Source organism: Rhinolophus sinicus, chromosome 12, assembly GCF_057876585.1.
Source record: "Rhinolophus sinicus isolate RSI-liver-muscle chromosome 12, RSI-T2T, whole genome shotgun sequence".
Classification (NCBI taxonomy): domain Eukaryota; kingdom Metazoa; phylum Chordata; class Mammalia; order Chiroptera; family Rhinolophidae; genus Rhinolophus; species Rhinolophus sinicus.
Genome location: NC_142512.1, coordinates 53,426,926 through 53,441,197, shown reverse-complemented (window position 1 = coordinate 53,441,197; position 14,272 = coordinate 53,426,926). Strand labels below are relative to the sequence as shown.

Below are 14,272 nucleotides of genomic sequence, written 5' to 3'. Positions count from 1 at the left end.
TGGGGAGCTCAATGAAGGCAGTGAGGTCTGGAAGCCCCCGTCCCAGAGGGAGCTCTGGGTTCATCCTGTCTCTGGCCGTTCATTGGACAGCCTCATGGTGCAGATCACCGCCCAGGACGTTAACAGGGAAGGAGGGGCTTACAAGACATGCATTTTGACTCACAGAAACACATTGACTCCAAGATGTACACCCCCCCCTCCCCCCGGCGCCTCCCACATATCAGCGTCTCTGACTTCAGGACGTGTCTTAGAGTTGATAGTGTTTTCTAATTAATTGGCCGTGTTTCCCCTTTCCTACAGGAACATAAATTAATGGTGCATCTTAAAAAGATACCATTTTAGGCTTACTGAAATACCGAGAGAGATGGCATGAGGCACACTTTGGTTAGAAAATCCTGCCACACTGATGATCTTGGAAGGTGTAGGGAGTTAAATTGTCTTAACATTGAGTGACTGGCACCTCTGACTTCAAAATTCTTGGCTTGGGGGTATAGGGAAGAAGGAACAAGCAACAGAGAGGGGTGTTCTCCAGGTTTTCCCAACAGGAAGGGGGCTGTGTTGTGATAGTCTGTTGTTTAGAGGGCTAGGAGAGGGGTCTACGGCATGGTCATGTGAGGAGGGCAACATGGTATTGTTTCTAATTCCTGTCGTCCTCAGAAAGGACATGGTCTCATCTAATGCCGTTAATGAAAATTCTAAGTCCCCGTCCTGCCCCCCCCCACCTCTGTAGCTATTTTTCTAGGATTTCAAAGTGTTGTTCTGTAAAACCATAACTTTAGTTTTAATCGCTGTGACAAGCTGAATAATGGCCCCCAAAGACATTCAGGTCTTAATCCCCCAAACCTGGGAGTGTTAATTTATATGACAAAAGGGACTTGTGAGTGTGATTAAATTAAGGACCTTGAGATGGGAGATTATCCTGGATTATCTGGGTGGGGCCAATGAAGCAGAGATTGGAGCAAAGAGGCCTGGAGCCAAGGAATGCAAACCACTAGTAGAAGCTGAAAAAGACCAGGAAATGGATTCTCCCCTCAGAGCCTCTGGAAGGAACAAAGGTGCCAGCCCTGCCGACACCTTTGCTTTAGCCCAGTGAAACTGGTGTTGGACCGCTGGACCTTCTGAACTGTAAGATGACGAATGTGTGTTCTTTGAGGCCACTAAGTGTGTGGGAATTTATCACAGCAGCCATAGGAAACTTACTAATACAGTCATCTTTTCCCTCTTGAGGCAATTCCTGAATGATTGGCTAGTCTTGTAAATTACGCCAAATTTTTTTCTGCTGTTTTCTGATATTCTTGTATCTGAACAGTGGGCAATGATGTGGACACAAAGCCCACAGCAGTCACTTCTGGAGTGGTTTTCTGATATTGGCAGTGGATTGGGTGTCTTCTAAAGGCTCGCTTTCAAGGTTTTCCCAGGGCGTCAGTTTCCTTTGCTCTCTTGTTTTGTTTGCAATGGTTGTTTTCAGTCCTGGAGGCCTTTCTAGGGCACAGGTGATTGGCAGCACGCCCGTGGCTGCCGAGATTTCTGCCCCCTGGTGTACACACATTGTGTAATCCTCTCCCCTGGTGTGAGCAGACCTGTGGATGTGATGGGATATATCTCCTATGATTAGGGTGCCAATAAATTGATTTTGAGTTCATCAAAGGGGGACAATTCTGGGTGGCCCTGACCTAATCAGGCAAGTCTTTTAAAAGAAGGAGAAGGATCAGAGAGATGCTGGTCTGCCAGCCTCCATGTGGCCCCTGTGGATTGGGCCAGGTAGATAGGATTTAGAGTGGCCACTAGGAGCTGAGAGTAACCCACGGCCAACAAACCAGCAGGAAAACGGGGCCTCGGTCCTACAACGATAAGGAACTGAATTCTGGCCACAACCTGAAAGCCTGGAAGAGGGCCCGGGGCCTTAGCAGCCGCAGTGTGGCCTGGACAGAGGCAGTGAGGCCCATCTAGAGAGAGAACTCAGCTAAGACGGGTCTGGACTTTTGACCCACAGAAACTGTGAGACAATAACCTCGTGTTGTTTCATGTGGCTATGTTTGTGGTAATTTGTTATGCCACAGTAGAAGACGAATCCAGGACACTTAACTCGTGTTCTTGTTAGGTGGTCTTGGGTATCACCGAGTGTCCCCAGAGCTGGGATTATGGGAGGGCCATTCAGCCTCTCTGATGAGGGCAATATAAAATCATGCACATTATTTCACTAGTTCATAAAACTTCTTTTAAAATTTCTATAAACTTTCCCAGTGTGAAAAACAAAAACAAAAAAAAACTCAAAAACTTGATGATAGCTGTTTGATCAATTACATCTTAATTGAAAAAAAAAAAGGCAAAACAACTCACCCCCCACCCCAACTTTGTGATAACATAAACTACCAAATTCTCTTTGGAAAAATTAGGGAGTTTGTCTTCGAATTTTAGCTTTGAGATTTATTTTTTTAAATTTATTTTTAAATTTATTGGGGTGACAATTGTTAGTAGAATTACATAGATTTCAGGTGTACAATTCTGTATTACATCATCTATAAATCCCATTGTGTGTTCACCACCCAGAGTCAGTTCTCTTTCCATCACCATATATTTGATCCCCTTTACCCTCTTCTCCTACCCCCCACCCAAGACTTTTTTTTATCTGTTAAAAAAGTATGGTGAGAGGAGTATGTTGAAAGAAGTAGAGAAAAAGACGCTTCTAGCTGATGACTTAAACATGTCTGAAAATATTTCAGTAATGTCAAGGAAGAATGAGACTATCTTATAAATGAATCTCTCAGCAAAATGAACAGATGAACAGTTTTTGTATGAGTTACACTAACAGGAAAGAGGTCATCTTGAAGAATGCTTGTTTTGGAGTCTCCTGTAAGATAGTTGGCTACCTCCAATGATTCATCTTTTACTAAAACAATACTGTAAGTGTCCACATACTTTTCTAAAAGCTCATCCATTCTTTCATGTAGATATCCGGTTTCCAGAACATGTTAACATTGGCCACTCCATCTGCCATTCTTACGTCTCCTTGGGAGTCTCCCGGCAGAATTACGTAGTGGTTGCCGTTAGATGACTGAAACGTTCTGCGTTCTTCCGGACACTGTCATGTTTGTTAAATTCATGAATGAGTTCCCCTTTAAGTCCTTTGAGCGCACCATTTTCATCACAGTCCATGAAGGTGACCGATACTTTGATGTGTGGATGATAAACACCCGTTTGACGGATAACTTTCTCTAGGACATCACCAAACCCAGCCAAAAATATGAACACAGGGAGACCAAGTGTGTTGTCGGAGCTTATCAAAAGCACTCTCCTATCCTTCCTTGAGCATAACATCAGATTCTGCCAACATGTCTTTAAATTTAGATTTTGGTAAAGCCTGTTCAATAAGCCATGCGATTTAGCATACCGTTTTACCACGGGTATTTCTCTTCTGCGGGAAGAACAGGGTCAATTTTAAAAATAGCATAATAGGAAGGGAGCCAAGGGATGGATATCGTGCCCTTTTTTTTGTGTTTTTTTTTTTCTTTGAATAAATGTCACTTTTTGAGGCAAAAAAAAAAATAGCATAATATTTTTCCTTTAGTTGCGATCACTTTTTTCAATATTGACCTGTGACCAGCTTACAGTTGTCAATAATATTATGACATGTTTCCCTTCATAGGGAAATCTACCTAGTGTCATGTCAAAGTTTCTTATTATCTGAAGTTTGGCAGCTCCTCCTCTGATGAGACCACAGATAATTTCTTCTACTCTTTTAGGCTTCTTGGTGAGAGCTGAACTTTTCCGGAACTCTGGCCTCATTTTCACGTGTACAGTGGACTGGTGATCAGTCATTTCTTGGTTATCCAGTCTTCCTTAAGATATGCTGAGTTCTTCTGTCCCTGACTTTATCCTAGAACAACAGTATAGGTGGTGAGCAGTATCCAGAGGTGCAAGGCTTGGATGCAGGCATCTCGATGGTTTGGTCTCCCCGTCTTCTTTATGGTGAATATGTACTGGGCCAGCACCGCTCTGCATGCAGACACTCACCCTGTGCCCTGCCTGGCCATGGCCACTCAGTCCATGGATGGGCCTCATGCACCTCCAGGCCTGAAAAGAAAAGGCCACTGGTGGCCCCTGCAGGCCTTCTGGATGATGTTTTTAAAACCCTCCTGCCAATCTCTGCTTTCTGACTGGAGTGTTTAATTCCTGATAAGTAGGGTTTACATCTTCCGTTTTCTATAAGTTTCTATTTGTTTTCTAGAAGTCTTAATTTAAGTCTTTTCTGTTTCCCCATTCCTCTATTATTCCTTCTTTTTGTGTTAAATAAATGTATTCTAGTGTAGCTTTGTAATTCCCTTGCTGTTTCTCTTACTGTATATTTTTTGAGTTGTTGTCTTAGTGGGTCCCTAGCAGTGATCAGTGTAGAGCTGGGTATTCTCCACTTCTGAGGCAACACCTCTCTGAGAACTCTGCCCCCTGAACTGTGAGCTTTTTCCAAACTGGCTGGTAGAAACAGGCACTGTTCCCAACCCCGTGACAGTGTGGGTACTGTTCCATGCGGCCTTGCAGATGGTTCCTCTTCCAACCTCGGGTATTTTCCCCACACGTGCATGTCTGTCATCTCGATGCTGACACCCAAGGGGACCCACTGCAGTTCTCTAGAGTCACCTCTGTGCCTCCCCCCGCCTCTTTTTTTTTTTTTTTTTTTAAGATTTTATTGGGGAAGGAGAACAGGACTTTATTGGGGAACAGTGTGTACTTCCAGGACTTTTTTCCAAGTCAAGTTGTCCTTTCAATCTTAGTTGTGGAGGGTGCCGTTCAGCTTCAAGTTGTTGTTCTTTCAGTCTTAGTTGTGGAGGGCGCAGCTCAGCCGCTGCTAGTTGCAGGGGGCGCTGCCCACCATCCCTTGCAGGAATCGAACTGGCAACCTTGTGGTTGAGAGGACGCGCTCCAACCAACTGAGCCATCCAGGAGCTCAGTGGCAGCTCAGCTCAAGGTGCTGTGTTTAATCTTAGTTGCAGGGGGCGCTGCCCACCATCCCTTGCAGGACTCAAGGAATTGAACTGGCAACCTTGTGGTTGAGAGCCCACTGGCCCAAGTGGGAATCGAACCGGCAGCCTTCGGAGTCAGGAGCACGGAGCTCTAACCACCTGAGCCACCGGGCCGCCCTGTGCCTCCCCTTCTGATAATCTGCCCTGTGAGCTCACATTGCCTCAGTCTCCTTGAATGCTCAGCTTTGTCTCCTCAACTCGGGGTCTGCTGGGCACCCCTTCAGTCCCCTTCCCCGCACTGCAGTCTAGAAACTATCAAAGCCGTGAACTGAGGCAACCGTGGGGCTCACACAGCCTGTCTCCCCATCTTTCAGGAGCTGCTAACCTTCATTAGCTGATATCCAGTGTCTAGAAATCCCCTGTCTCATAGTTGCTGGTTTGGGGTTGTTACAGACAGTTCCTGTTACTCCATTTGGGCTGGAACTGGAAATGGTCCATGATTATTTTTAAACAGATTTTTAGTATTCTGCCGTAGGAATGTACCATAAATATGTCAGTCCTCTGTCGATAATCTACTTCTATACACACGACTACAGACTGTCTCTGTGGATCAAGCTTGGCACCTTTTGTAAGAGTCCGTAGAGAAAACGCCTCTCTGTGGACTTTCTGGGTCTGAGGGTTCGTGCGTTTACATTGGAAACGTGAGTCAGCTGCCCCAGTGTACACGCGACCATCAGCAATGGGCCAGTGATGGGCAGACTTTATATTTTTAACTTAACAAATTATTCAGTTCTTTATTTGTAGACTCTGAGAGTTAGCGTGGATCTCTTGTATTTTGCAGTACCCTGCTGTCTTTTATGAGGGAAATTATATGTTATGATGCCATTTGCAAAGGTACAGATTCTCAAAAATCTGGAGACCTATCCTTCAGGAATGTCAAAGTCTATCTCTTTGTGTCCAGCTTAGTTTGGGGGACCAGAGGGTATGCCCCCCAACGGCCCTCAGTCTTCCAAGTCAGCTACTGCAGATTTCCTTCCCTCCAAATCGCACAGAGTCGTTTTCACTTGTGTTCACTGATTTCTTTCTTCCTCTTCAACCAGAGCTCAGAGTCAATGATTGTACTTTCTAAGCGCAAAAAGCAGACTTCCTTAACACCAAGCGATGTGACTCCAAGCGAAGCCACCGGCAAGCGTTCAAGTTTTGACCAGGCTTTGGATTCGGCCAGTGGTTTTGGCCCAGAGGAGACCTCAGGAACCAGAGGATCAGGGCACCCCTCGGAAGGGGTGTTTAGCAGGGAAAAAAGCAGCGCTACCTCTGCTGCTGGGTTTCCAGGTAGAGAAGAGCACCCAGTGGTCCGTGATGAGGCGGGCCTGGCAAAAACCCATCCCCCCTCCATGGCCCAGTTAAGAATGGAGTCTGACCCTCACAGGCCTAGAGAGCAGCACGGCCTCGCGCATCTAGGAAGAGATGAACAAGATGCCCACGCGGGCGCAGGTCCCCAGGACTTGCCCTCAGCCAGGGATGGCCATCATGATGTGTCCCCAGCGGCACATGTGGGGGTGTATGTCAGCCCAGGTCAAACCCACGCCAGGCCAGAGCAGGATGGATTAGGGCCACCTGACTGGGATCAGCTTCCATCTCTACCTCCTAGCGCTTATCCACATGGCTTAGTCCCCGTCAGCATGACTCAGCTTGGCATGGTGCCACCTGAAGTGAATGAGCAGGGATTTGAACCACCTGGCCTGGGTCAGGATGCTGTCGTGCCACTGTTGGTACCTGGCAGAGATCAGCAGGGATTGGAACTACCTGGTACCGGTCAGCCTGGTGTGGTTCCACTTAGCACACATCAGCGTGGTGTGAGACTTCCTGGCGCTGACCGACATGGTGCGGAGCAGCCTGGCATGGACGAGAGTGCTGTAGGACCACTTGGCACAGATCAGCCTGAATTGGTACCTTTTGGCATAGATCAGTACGGAATTGCGAGACTTGGCACGGATCAACAAGGACTGGCTCCACTGCTTACAGATCAGCGTGCTTTGGTATCACCTGGTTTGATGCAACAAGCTTCTGTACAACCCATTTTGCAAACACCTGGCATCATACAACCTGGCATACAGCAGTATGATGTGGTCCAGCCAGGCACAAGTCAGCTTTATCAGCCTGGTATGGTACAACCCGGGGCAGATCAACCTGCTTTTGTCCAGCCTGGCACAGGCCAGCCTGGTTTGGTCCAACCTGGTGCAGGTCAGCCTGGTTTGGTGCAACCTGGTGCAGGTCAGCCTGGTTTGGTGCAACCTGGTGCAGGTCAGCCTGGTTTGGTCCAACCTGGAATAGATCAGCGAGGTTTGGTCCAAACTGGGGTGGGTCATCCTGGTTTGGTCCAACCTGGGATGGATCAGCGAGGTTTGGTCCAAACTGGGGTGGGTCAACCTGGTTTGGTCCAATCTGGAATAGATCAGCGAGGTTTGGTCCAACCTGGTGCAGCTCAGCCTGGTTTGGTCCAACCTGGAATAACTCAGCCTGGTTTGGTCCAACCTGGAATGGGTCAGCGAGGTTTGGTCCCACGTGGAATGGGTCAGCGAGGTTTGGTCCCACCTAGAATGGGTCAGCGAGGTTTGGTCCCACCTAGAATGGGTCAGCCTAGTTTGGTCCAACCTGGGATGGATCAGCGAGGTTTGGTCCAACCTGGGATGGATCAGAGAGGTTTGGCCCAACCTGGGATGGATCAGCGAGGTTTGGTCCAACCTGGAATAGATCAGCGAGGTTTGGTCCAACCTGGGATGGATCAGCCTGGTTTGGTCCAACCTGGTGCAGGTCAGCCTGGTTTGGTCCAACCTGGGATGGATCAGCGAGGTTTGGTCCAACCTGGGATGGATCAGCCTGGTTTGGTCCAACCTGGGATGGATCAGCGAGGTTTGGTCCAACCTGGAATAGATCAGCGAGGTTTGGTCCAACCTGGGATGGATCAGCCTGGTTTGGTCCAACCTGGTGCAGCTCAGCCTGGTTTGGTCCAACCTGGGATGGATCAGCGAGGTTTGATCCAACCTGGAATAGATCAGCCTGGTTTGGTCCAACCTGGAATGGGTCAGCGAGGTTTGGTCCCACCTAGAATGGGTCAGCGAGGTTTGCTCCCACCTAGAATGGGTCAGCCTGGTTTGGTCCAACCTGGGATGGGTCAGCGAGGTTTGGTCCAACCTGGGATGGGTCAGCCTGGTTTGGTCCAACCTGGGATGGATCAGCGAGGTTTGGTCCAACCTGGGATGGATCAGCGAGGTTTGGTCCAACCTGGGATGGATCAGCGAGGTTTGGTCCAACCTGGAATGGATCAGCCTGATTTGGTGCAGCCTGGTACAGATCAGCCTGGTTTGGTGCTATCTAGTGCAGATCAGCGTGATTTGGTACAACCTGGTATGTATCCACCTGATCTGGTACAGCCTGGTGCATACCCACCTGGTCTGGTACAGCCTGGTGCATACCCACCTGGTCTGGTACAGCCTGGTGCATACCCACCTGGTCTGGTACAGCCTGGTGCATACGCACCTGGTCTGGGACAGCCTGGTGCATACGCACCTGGTCTGGTACAGCCTGGTGCATACCCACGGGGTTTGGTACAGCCTGGTGCATACCCATCTGGTCTGGTACAGCCTGGTGCATACCCACCTGGTCTGGTACAGCCTGGTGCATACCCACGGGGTTTGGTACAGCCTATAATAGATCAGCGTGGTTTGAGGCAACTTGGTGCAGATGAACAAGGCTTGATACCATCAGGCACAGAGGTTCAAGGCTTTCCACCATTCTACTCAGATTCTAGAAGTTTAACATCACCACGCCCATATCAGCATGCTTTGGTACCCCCTAGCAGAGCTCGACATGGCCAGGTGTCACCACTCCTAGCCAAGCAAGGTTTGACATCACCAGGTGTAGACCACAAGGGTTTGGTACCAACAAAAACTTATCAGCAAAGATTGATGCCTCCTGGCACATACCAGCGAGGCCCAATACCACCAAGCATAGGAGTGGAATCTGCACCCTCATATCGCCAGCATTTGGTATCACCTGGCCCCTATCAGGGTGGCCAGGCATACCCGAGTGAATACCAGCGTGACTACCGTGGCCCCATGTATCCTGGCCCTCGTGGCCCAGGGTATCCAGGCGTAGATCAGTATGTCCAGCTAGGTTCGGATCAAAAGCAACCTGAGACTTCTATTAAGACTACCCCAGGCCAAGAGGGCACCTTTCTGAGGAGTGAAGTCCAGAGTGAGAGACATGATTCACTGGATAAATTGGCTCCTAGCTTCCCCATAGCAGTAGAAACATTCCGTCTGATCGGAGAGCTCATTGGCCTCTACATGGAACTAAAGGAGAACATGAAAAATCTAGACGAGGAGAAAGCTGGCCAAACTGACGTGGAGAAGATCCAGTACCTGCTCGCACAGATGGGTGAGTACCACTCGTGTGGAGAGAGCACTGTCTTTGTTCTAAGTCGATTTCATCCTTTTCACCCCGTCCTCAACTCCTGGCAGCTGGTCTTCTTCCTGCGCCCCTGAAAATAGCATGTCCGTTCTTAGCTATTCTGGGTTCTCGTAGAGCCTTCAGGGTTCAAAAGATGGAATTAAACCAGTAGGAGCAAAGGAGCCACAGGAGAGCAATGAGGCAGGCTCTTATGCCTCTGTCGGACTCTCTGGATCGCCGCTGGGCAAGGGAAAACAATAGCATTGGGGCGGGGCGGGAAGGGAGAATGTTGAAGAATTAAACTTAACCTTTGTCCCTTCATAACTCTAGGTCCAGGGAATAACCAAGATTTTATTTTATTTTATTATTTTTAAAGATTTTATTGGGGAAGGGGAACAGGACTTTATTGGGGAACAGTGTGTTCTTCCAGGCCTTTTTTCCAAGTCAAGTTGTTGTCCTTTCAATCTTAGTTGTGGAGGGTGCCATTCAGCTTCAAGTTGTTGTCCTTTCAGTCTTAGTTGTGGAGGGCGCAGCTCAGCACCAGGTCCAGTTGCTGTTGCTAGTTGCAGGGAGCACAGCCCACCATCCATTGCTGGAGTCGAACCGGCAACCTTGTGGTTGAGAGGACGTGCTCCAACCAACTGAGCCATCCGGGAGCTCAGTAGCAACTCAGCTCAAGGTGCTATATTCAATCTTAGTTGCAGGGGACGCAGCCCACCATCCCTTGCGGGAGTTGAGGAATTGAACCGGCAACCTTGTGGTTGAGAGCCCGCGCTCCAACCAACTGAGCCATCCGGGAGGCAGCTCAGCTCAAGGTGCCATGTTCAATCTTAGTTGCAGGGGGCAGAGCCCACCATCCCTTGCGGGACTCGAGGAGTTGAACTGGCAACCTTGTGGTTGAGAGCCCGCGCTCCAACCAACTGAGCCATCCGGGAGGCAGCTCAGCTCAAGGTGCCATGTTCAATCTTAGTTGCAGGGGGCGCTGCCCACCATCCCTTGCGGGACTCGAGGAGTTGAACTGGCAACCTTGTGGTGGAGAGCCCACTGGCCCATGTGGGAATTGAACTGGCAGCCTTCGGAGTTAGGAGCATGGAGCTCTAACTGCCTGAGCCACCAGGCCAGCCCCAATAACCAAGATTTTAGAGTTGGATGGAAATTATGGGCCAAGGGTCCCAAAGCCCTTTAGGGTATTAAGCGTTAGGTGGGTTTGTCTTTGGGCTAAGGATACTCCTCCCTCCTTTCTGCGCCCCCCCCCCACCGTCCTGTTTTTCTCTGGGTAGCTTCATTGTGGGGGCTGGAAGTGGGGCTCAGAAGTCCTTCTGACTCTATGGCCTCCATTTTCCATAGTCCAAAAGACCATGCCACCAGACCTGCAGGAACAGCTGAAGACCTTAAAGACGTTGGCCAAAGATGTTCGGCAGGAAAAAGTAAAAGTAAGTCAAGGAGGGTCTGCCTGCTTTGCCTTTGGGTGCCAATAATCCCCCTTGCCATTTGTACTTTGATGGATCACATAGTCCTTTCGCTTACATTATTATTTCACTAGATCTTTACATTCTCATCAGGTAGGAAATGTACCTCAGATGCCGTCCTGTTCATATCCTGATTGAAAACCTGACGCTCAAAGCTGTTAAGATTCAGCTGAGCCAACCAGGAGGACTGTGCGCCTTTCATTACATGTGGCCATTTCCAATCCAACCCACTGACACTAGCGCAGCCTTGGAGCCAAGTGTGTGGGACTGGCTGGGGCCAGTGGTCATGGCAAGGGGCTACTGGATCTTCAGTTGTCCTCTTCCTGGGATGGATGGATGGGTGTCAGGAAGGGGCCTTGGTTTCTGTGGGAGGGTTGGATCAGGATTAGGGAATGGGGGAGGGGCTCGCTCGGGCTGCAGAGGCATCTGAGAAAGCAGAGAATTCCAACCTGCCTGACGCTCCTCTTCCATTGTGTTTGCAGCTGGACAGGATGCAGAGGATTCTGGAAGATGAAGGGCATCTAGACGTGGGAAAGGAGATAAAAGCCAGCCAGCTGGGCTTGCAGCTGGGTATCCTCAGGTACAGCCCCCTGCCCTGGCCTCACATATTCTCCGCCTTTGGTTCACCCACACCCTGACCTGACCGCTGTCTTTGACCCAGATCGTGTCTGCTCTTCAGGTTGCCCATATCTAGTTCAAGTTGCTGGTGGAAGCAACTTGAAGCGTCCCAGGTTCTTAAAACAGCTCAACACCTGGGCTTGGAAGAGCCAAAAAAAACCTCTTTAGAATCTGTCCCCACTTGGAGGCTGGTCCATCCTCCTGCATCCCTGACAGCGGGAGCTTAGCACTGGGCGGCCCAGGCCCCGGGCTGGTGGTGGTGCCAGGCCATCTCTTGTGCACGCAGAGTCACTGTGGCTGACATTGAGAAGGAGCTGAGTGAGCTAAGGGAGAGCCAGGAGCGGGGCAAAGTCAGCATGGAACATTCAGTCTCCGAAGCCTCCCTTTACCTGCAGGATCAGGTGAGCATCCCATACTTTTCAGTGCAGAGACCAGGGCCCTTCAGAGTTGGCTGTGGACTGTGGTGGGGCAGCCCTGCCACCACTCCTAAGGGCCCTTAGTCCCCCTCTGTGTGTGTGTGTGTGTGTGTGTGTGTGTGTGTGTGTGTGTGAGGTGACTGTACCTAAGATTCAGCCTCTCCCGGTCCAAAAGCAGTTATGAGGCCGCAGGTACCCAAGGGGAAAGGCATGCCTTCAAGGCCTGTCCACCTGTCATTAAGTATTTTAAATTACATGGTTCACATACCATACAACTCACCTTTTAAAGTGAACAAGCTAGTTCTCAGTACATTTACAAAGTTGTGCAGCCGTCACCATGATCGAATTGCAAAGCATTTCATCACCCCAAAAAGAAACCCGGTATCCGTTAGCAGGCACTCCCCGTCCCTCCCACCCCCAGCCCCAGGCAGCCACTCGCTGCTTTCCGTCCATATGGATTCACCTGTTCTGGACATTTCATAGAAATGGAATCGTACGATATGTGGCTTTTCGTATCTGGCTTCTTTCATTTCAGCTCGTTTCCAAGGTTCATTCATATTATAGCGTGGATTTCATTCATTTGTTATGGCTGAGTAATACTGCTTTTTTTTTTTTTTACTTTTTATTGTATGGATAGGCCACAATTTGTTGATCCATTCATCAGTTGAAGGACATTGGGTTGTTTCTACCTTTTGGTTTTTATGAATAATGCTGCTGTGAACATCCATGGTCCAGTTTTTGTATGGACATGTTTTCTTTCCTCTTGGTTATACGCCTACGAGTGGCATTTCTGGGTAATACGGCAACTCTGTGCTTAACATTTTGAGCAACTGCCAAACCATTTTCTGAAATAGCTGCACCATTTTACGTCCTCACCAGCAATCCATGAGGGTTTCAGTTTCTCCACCTCCTCACCAACACTTATTGTCCTTTTATTTAAAAAAAAATTCTAGCCATCCTAATGGGTGTGAACTGCTATCTCATTACTGTTTGGGTTTGCATTTCCCTAGTAACTGATGACATTGCACATCTTTTCGTGTGATGATTGGCCGTTTTAAACCTCCTTTGGAAAGATGCTTATGCAAATCCATTGCCCATTTAAAAATTGGGTTGTCTTTTTATTGTTGAGTTGTAAGAGTTCCTTATACATTCTGGATACTAGAGTCCTATTCGATATATGATTCGCAGATATTTTCTCCCATTCTGTGGGTTGTCTTTTCACTCTCTTGAAAGTGTCTGCCTTTAAATTTTGGGTGATGCTATGTGTGGTCACCCCAGAATGTTCCCAGAGAGGAGTGTCTGGACTGGAAACAGGCCTCTGTGCGCTTGCACAAGGATCAGGTAGGAAAAGCCACCCAGCCGAGGGGGCTCTTTGGCGCTACAGACCCCATACTGGCTGCTCCCAAGTTTGCTGCGAAAGTGGCGTGTCCATTTCATAACCCCAGAGCTGATAGCTCACTCTGAGCTTAGCGACCTGCAGGGCTCTCCCAGGGCCAGACTTGGGAGACAGTCCCCTCCCTGCTGGGCAGCCTGGCCCCTGAGGCAGCATCGTCAAGGAATTGCCTTCCACAGCCCTGATTCTCTAGCCACCTGGGCTCCTACTGTTCCTGACCACACTGCTGCTTTGCTCCTCTTCCTGGAATGGCCTCCTTGCCCTCATTCGTCCCGAGGGCAGCTAGTTACTCTTCCCGACTCCACTGACATGCCCGTAGTTTGGGGAGCGTCTTCCTGTCTTCTAGAGAGAATTAGCCTGCCTTCTTTATCCCAGAGCCCTTTGACAGGCTCTTCTGGACTCTTCAGAAAAGTGTAGGCTCTTCTGGTTGCAAGCAACAGAATCGCACTGAGCTCAGGGGAAAGGAGGTTTAGTTGAAAGCATGTCCATGTACAGGGAGCTGGAGAAAGCAGAACTTCAGGCCCAGGGGCAGCCTGGTCCCGGCCACTCCCTGTCTTTCTGAGTCTGTTTTGAGGTGCACCTGTACCTCAGTGTCTCTTGCCTTACCCACCTCTTTCAAATACCTGCACATCTCTCTTCCGTTCTATTCTCAGTCAGCTTTCTTATCTCCCACTCATGGTCCAGAATGGCTGCCCTGGGCCCTGCAAATGTCACACACTTCCAAGACAGGGGGCTTAGATTGGCCCAGCCCCTCTCTCTGAGCCAGGCAACACGTCACCGGTCTTTGGCCAGTCTAGGAACTGGGTGCCCTTGAATCGGGTGCCCATCTGGGACCAAGTCTATCTGGGACCAATCATTTGTGGAACAAACTGGGACCATGGAAGACAAGCGAGCAGGAGGGCCAGTGGAGGGAGTTTGTTCCCGCCCAGACCATGAGACCCCAAGAGTGGAAGTAGCACATACCAT

The 14,272-nt window shown here is 49.3% G+C and overlaps 1 protein-coding gene and 1 pseudogene across 7 annotated transcripts in view; one reads left to right on the top strand and one right to left on the bottom strand.

Moving 5' to 3' along the window:
• The window catches only part of QRICH2 (glutamine rich 2), a 29,475-nt gene that overhangs the window by 6,802 nt on the left and 8,401 nt on the right, over positions 1–14,272 (top strand). For all 7 annotated transcript variants that reach the window (XM_088802413.1, XM_074319447.2, XM_088802410.1 and 4 more), the window contains exons 5-8: positions 6,059–9,398; positions 10,758–10,843; positions 11,362–11,459; positions 11,784–11,898. In XM_088802413.1, coding sequence (XP_088658539.1) covers positions 6,059–9,398; positions 10,758–10,843; positions 11,362–11,459; positions 11,784–11,898 — 3,639 coding nt within the window. The remainder of the gene's footprint in view (positions 1–6,058; positions 9,399–10,757; positions 10,844–11,361; positions 11,460–11,783; positions 11,899–14,272) is intronic.
• LOC109454708 (cytosolic 5'-nucleotidase 3A pseudogene) lies at positions 1,657–3,437 on the bottom strand (annotated as a pseudogene).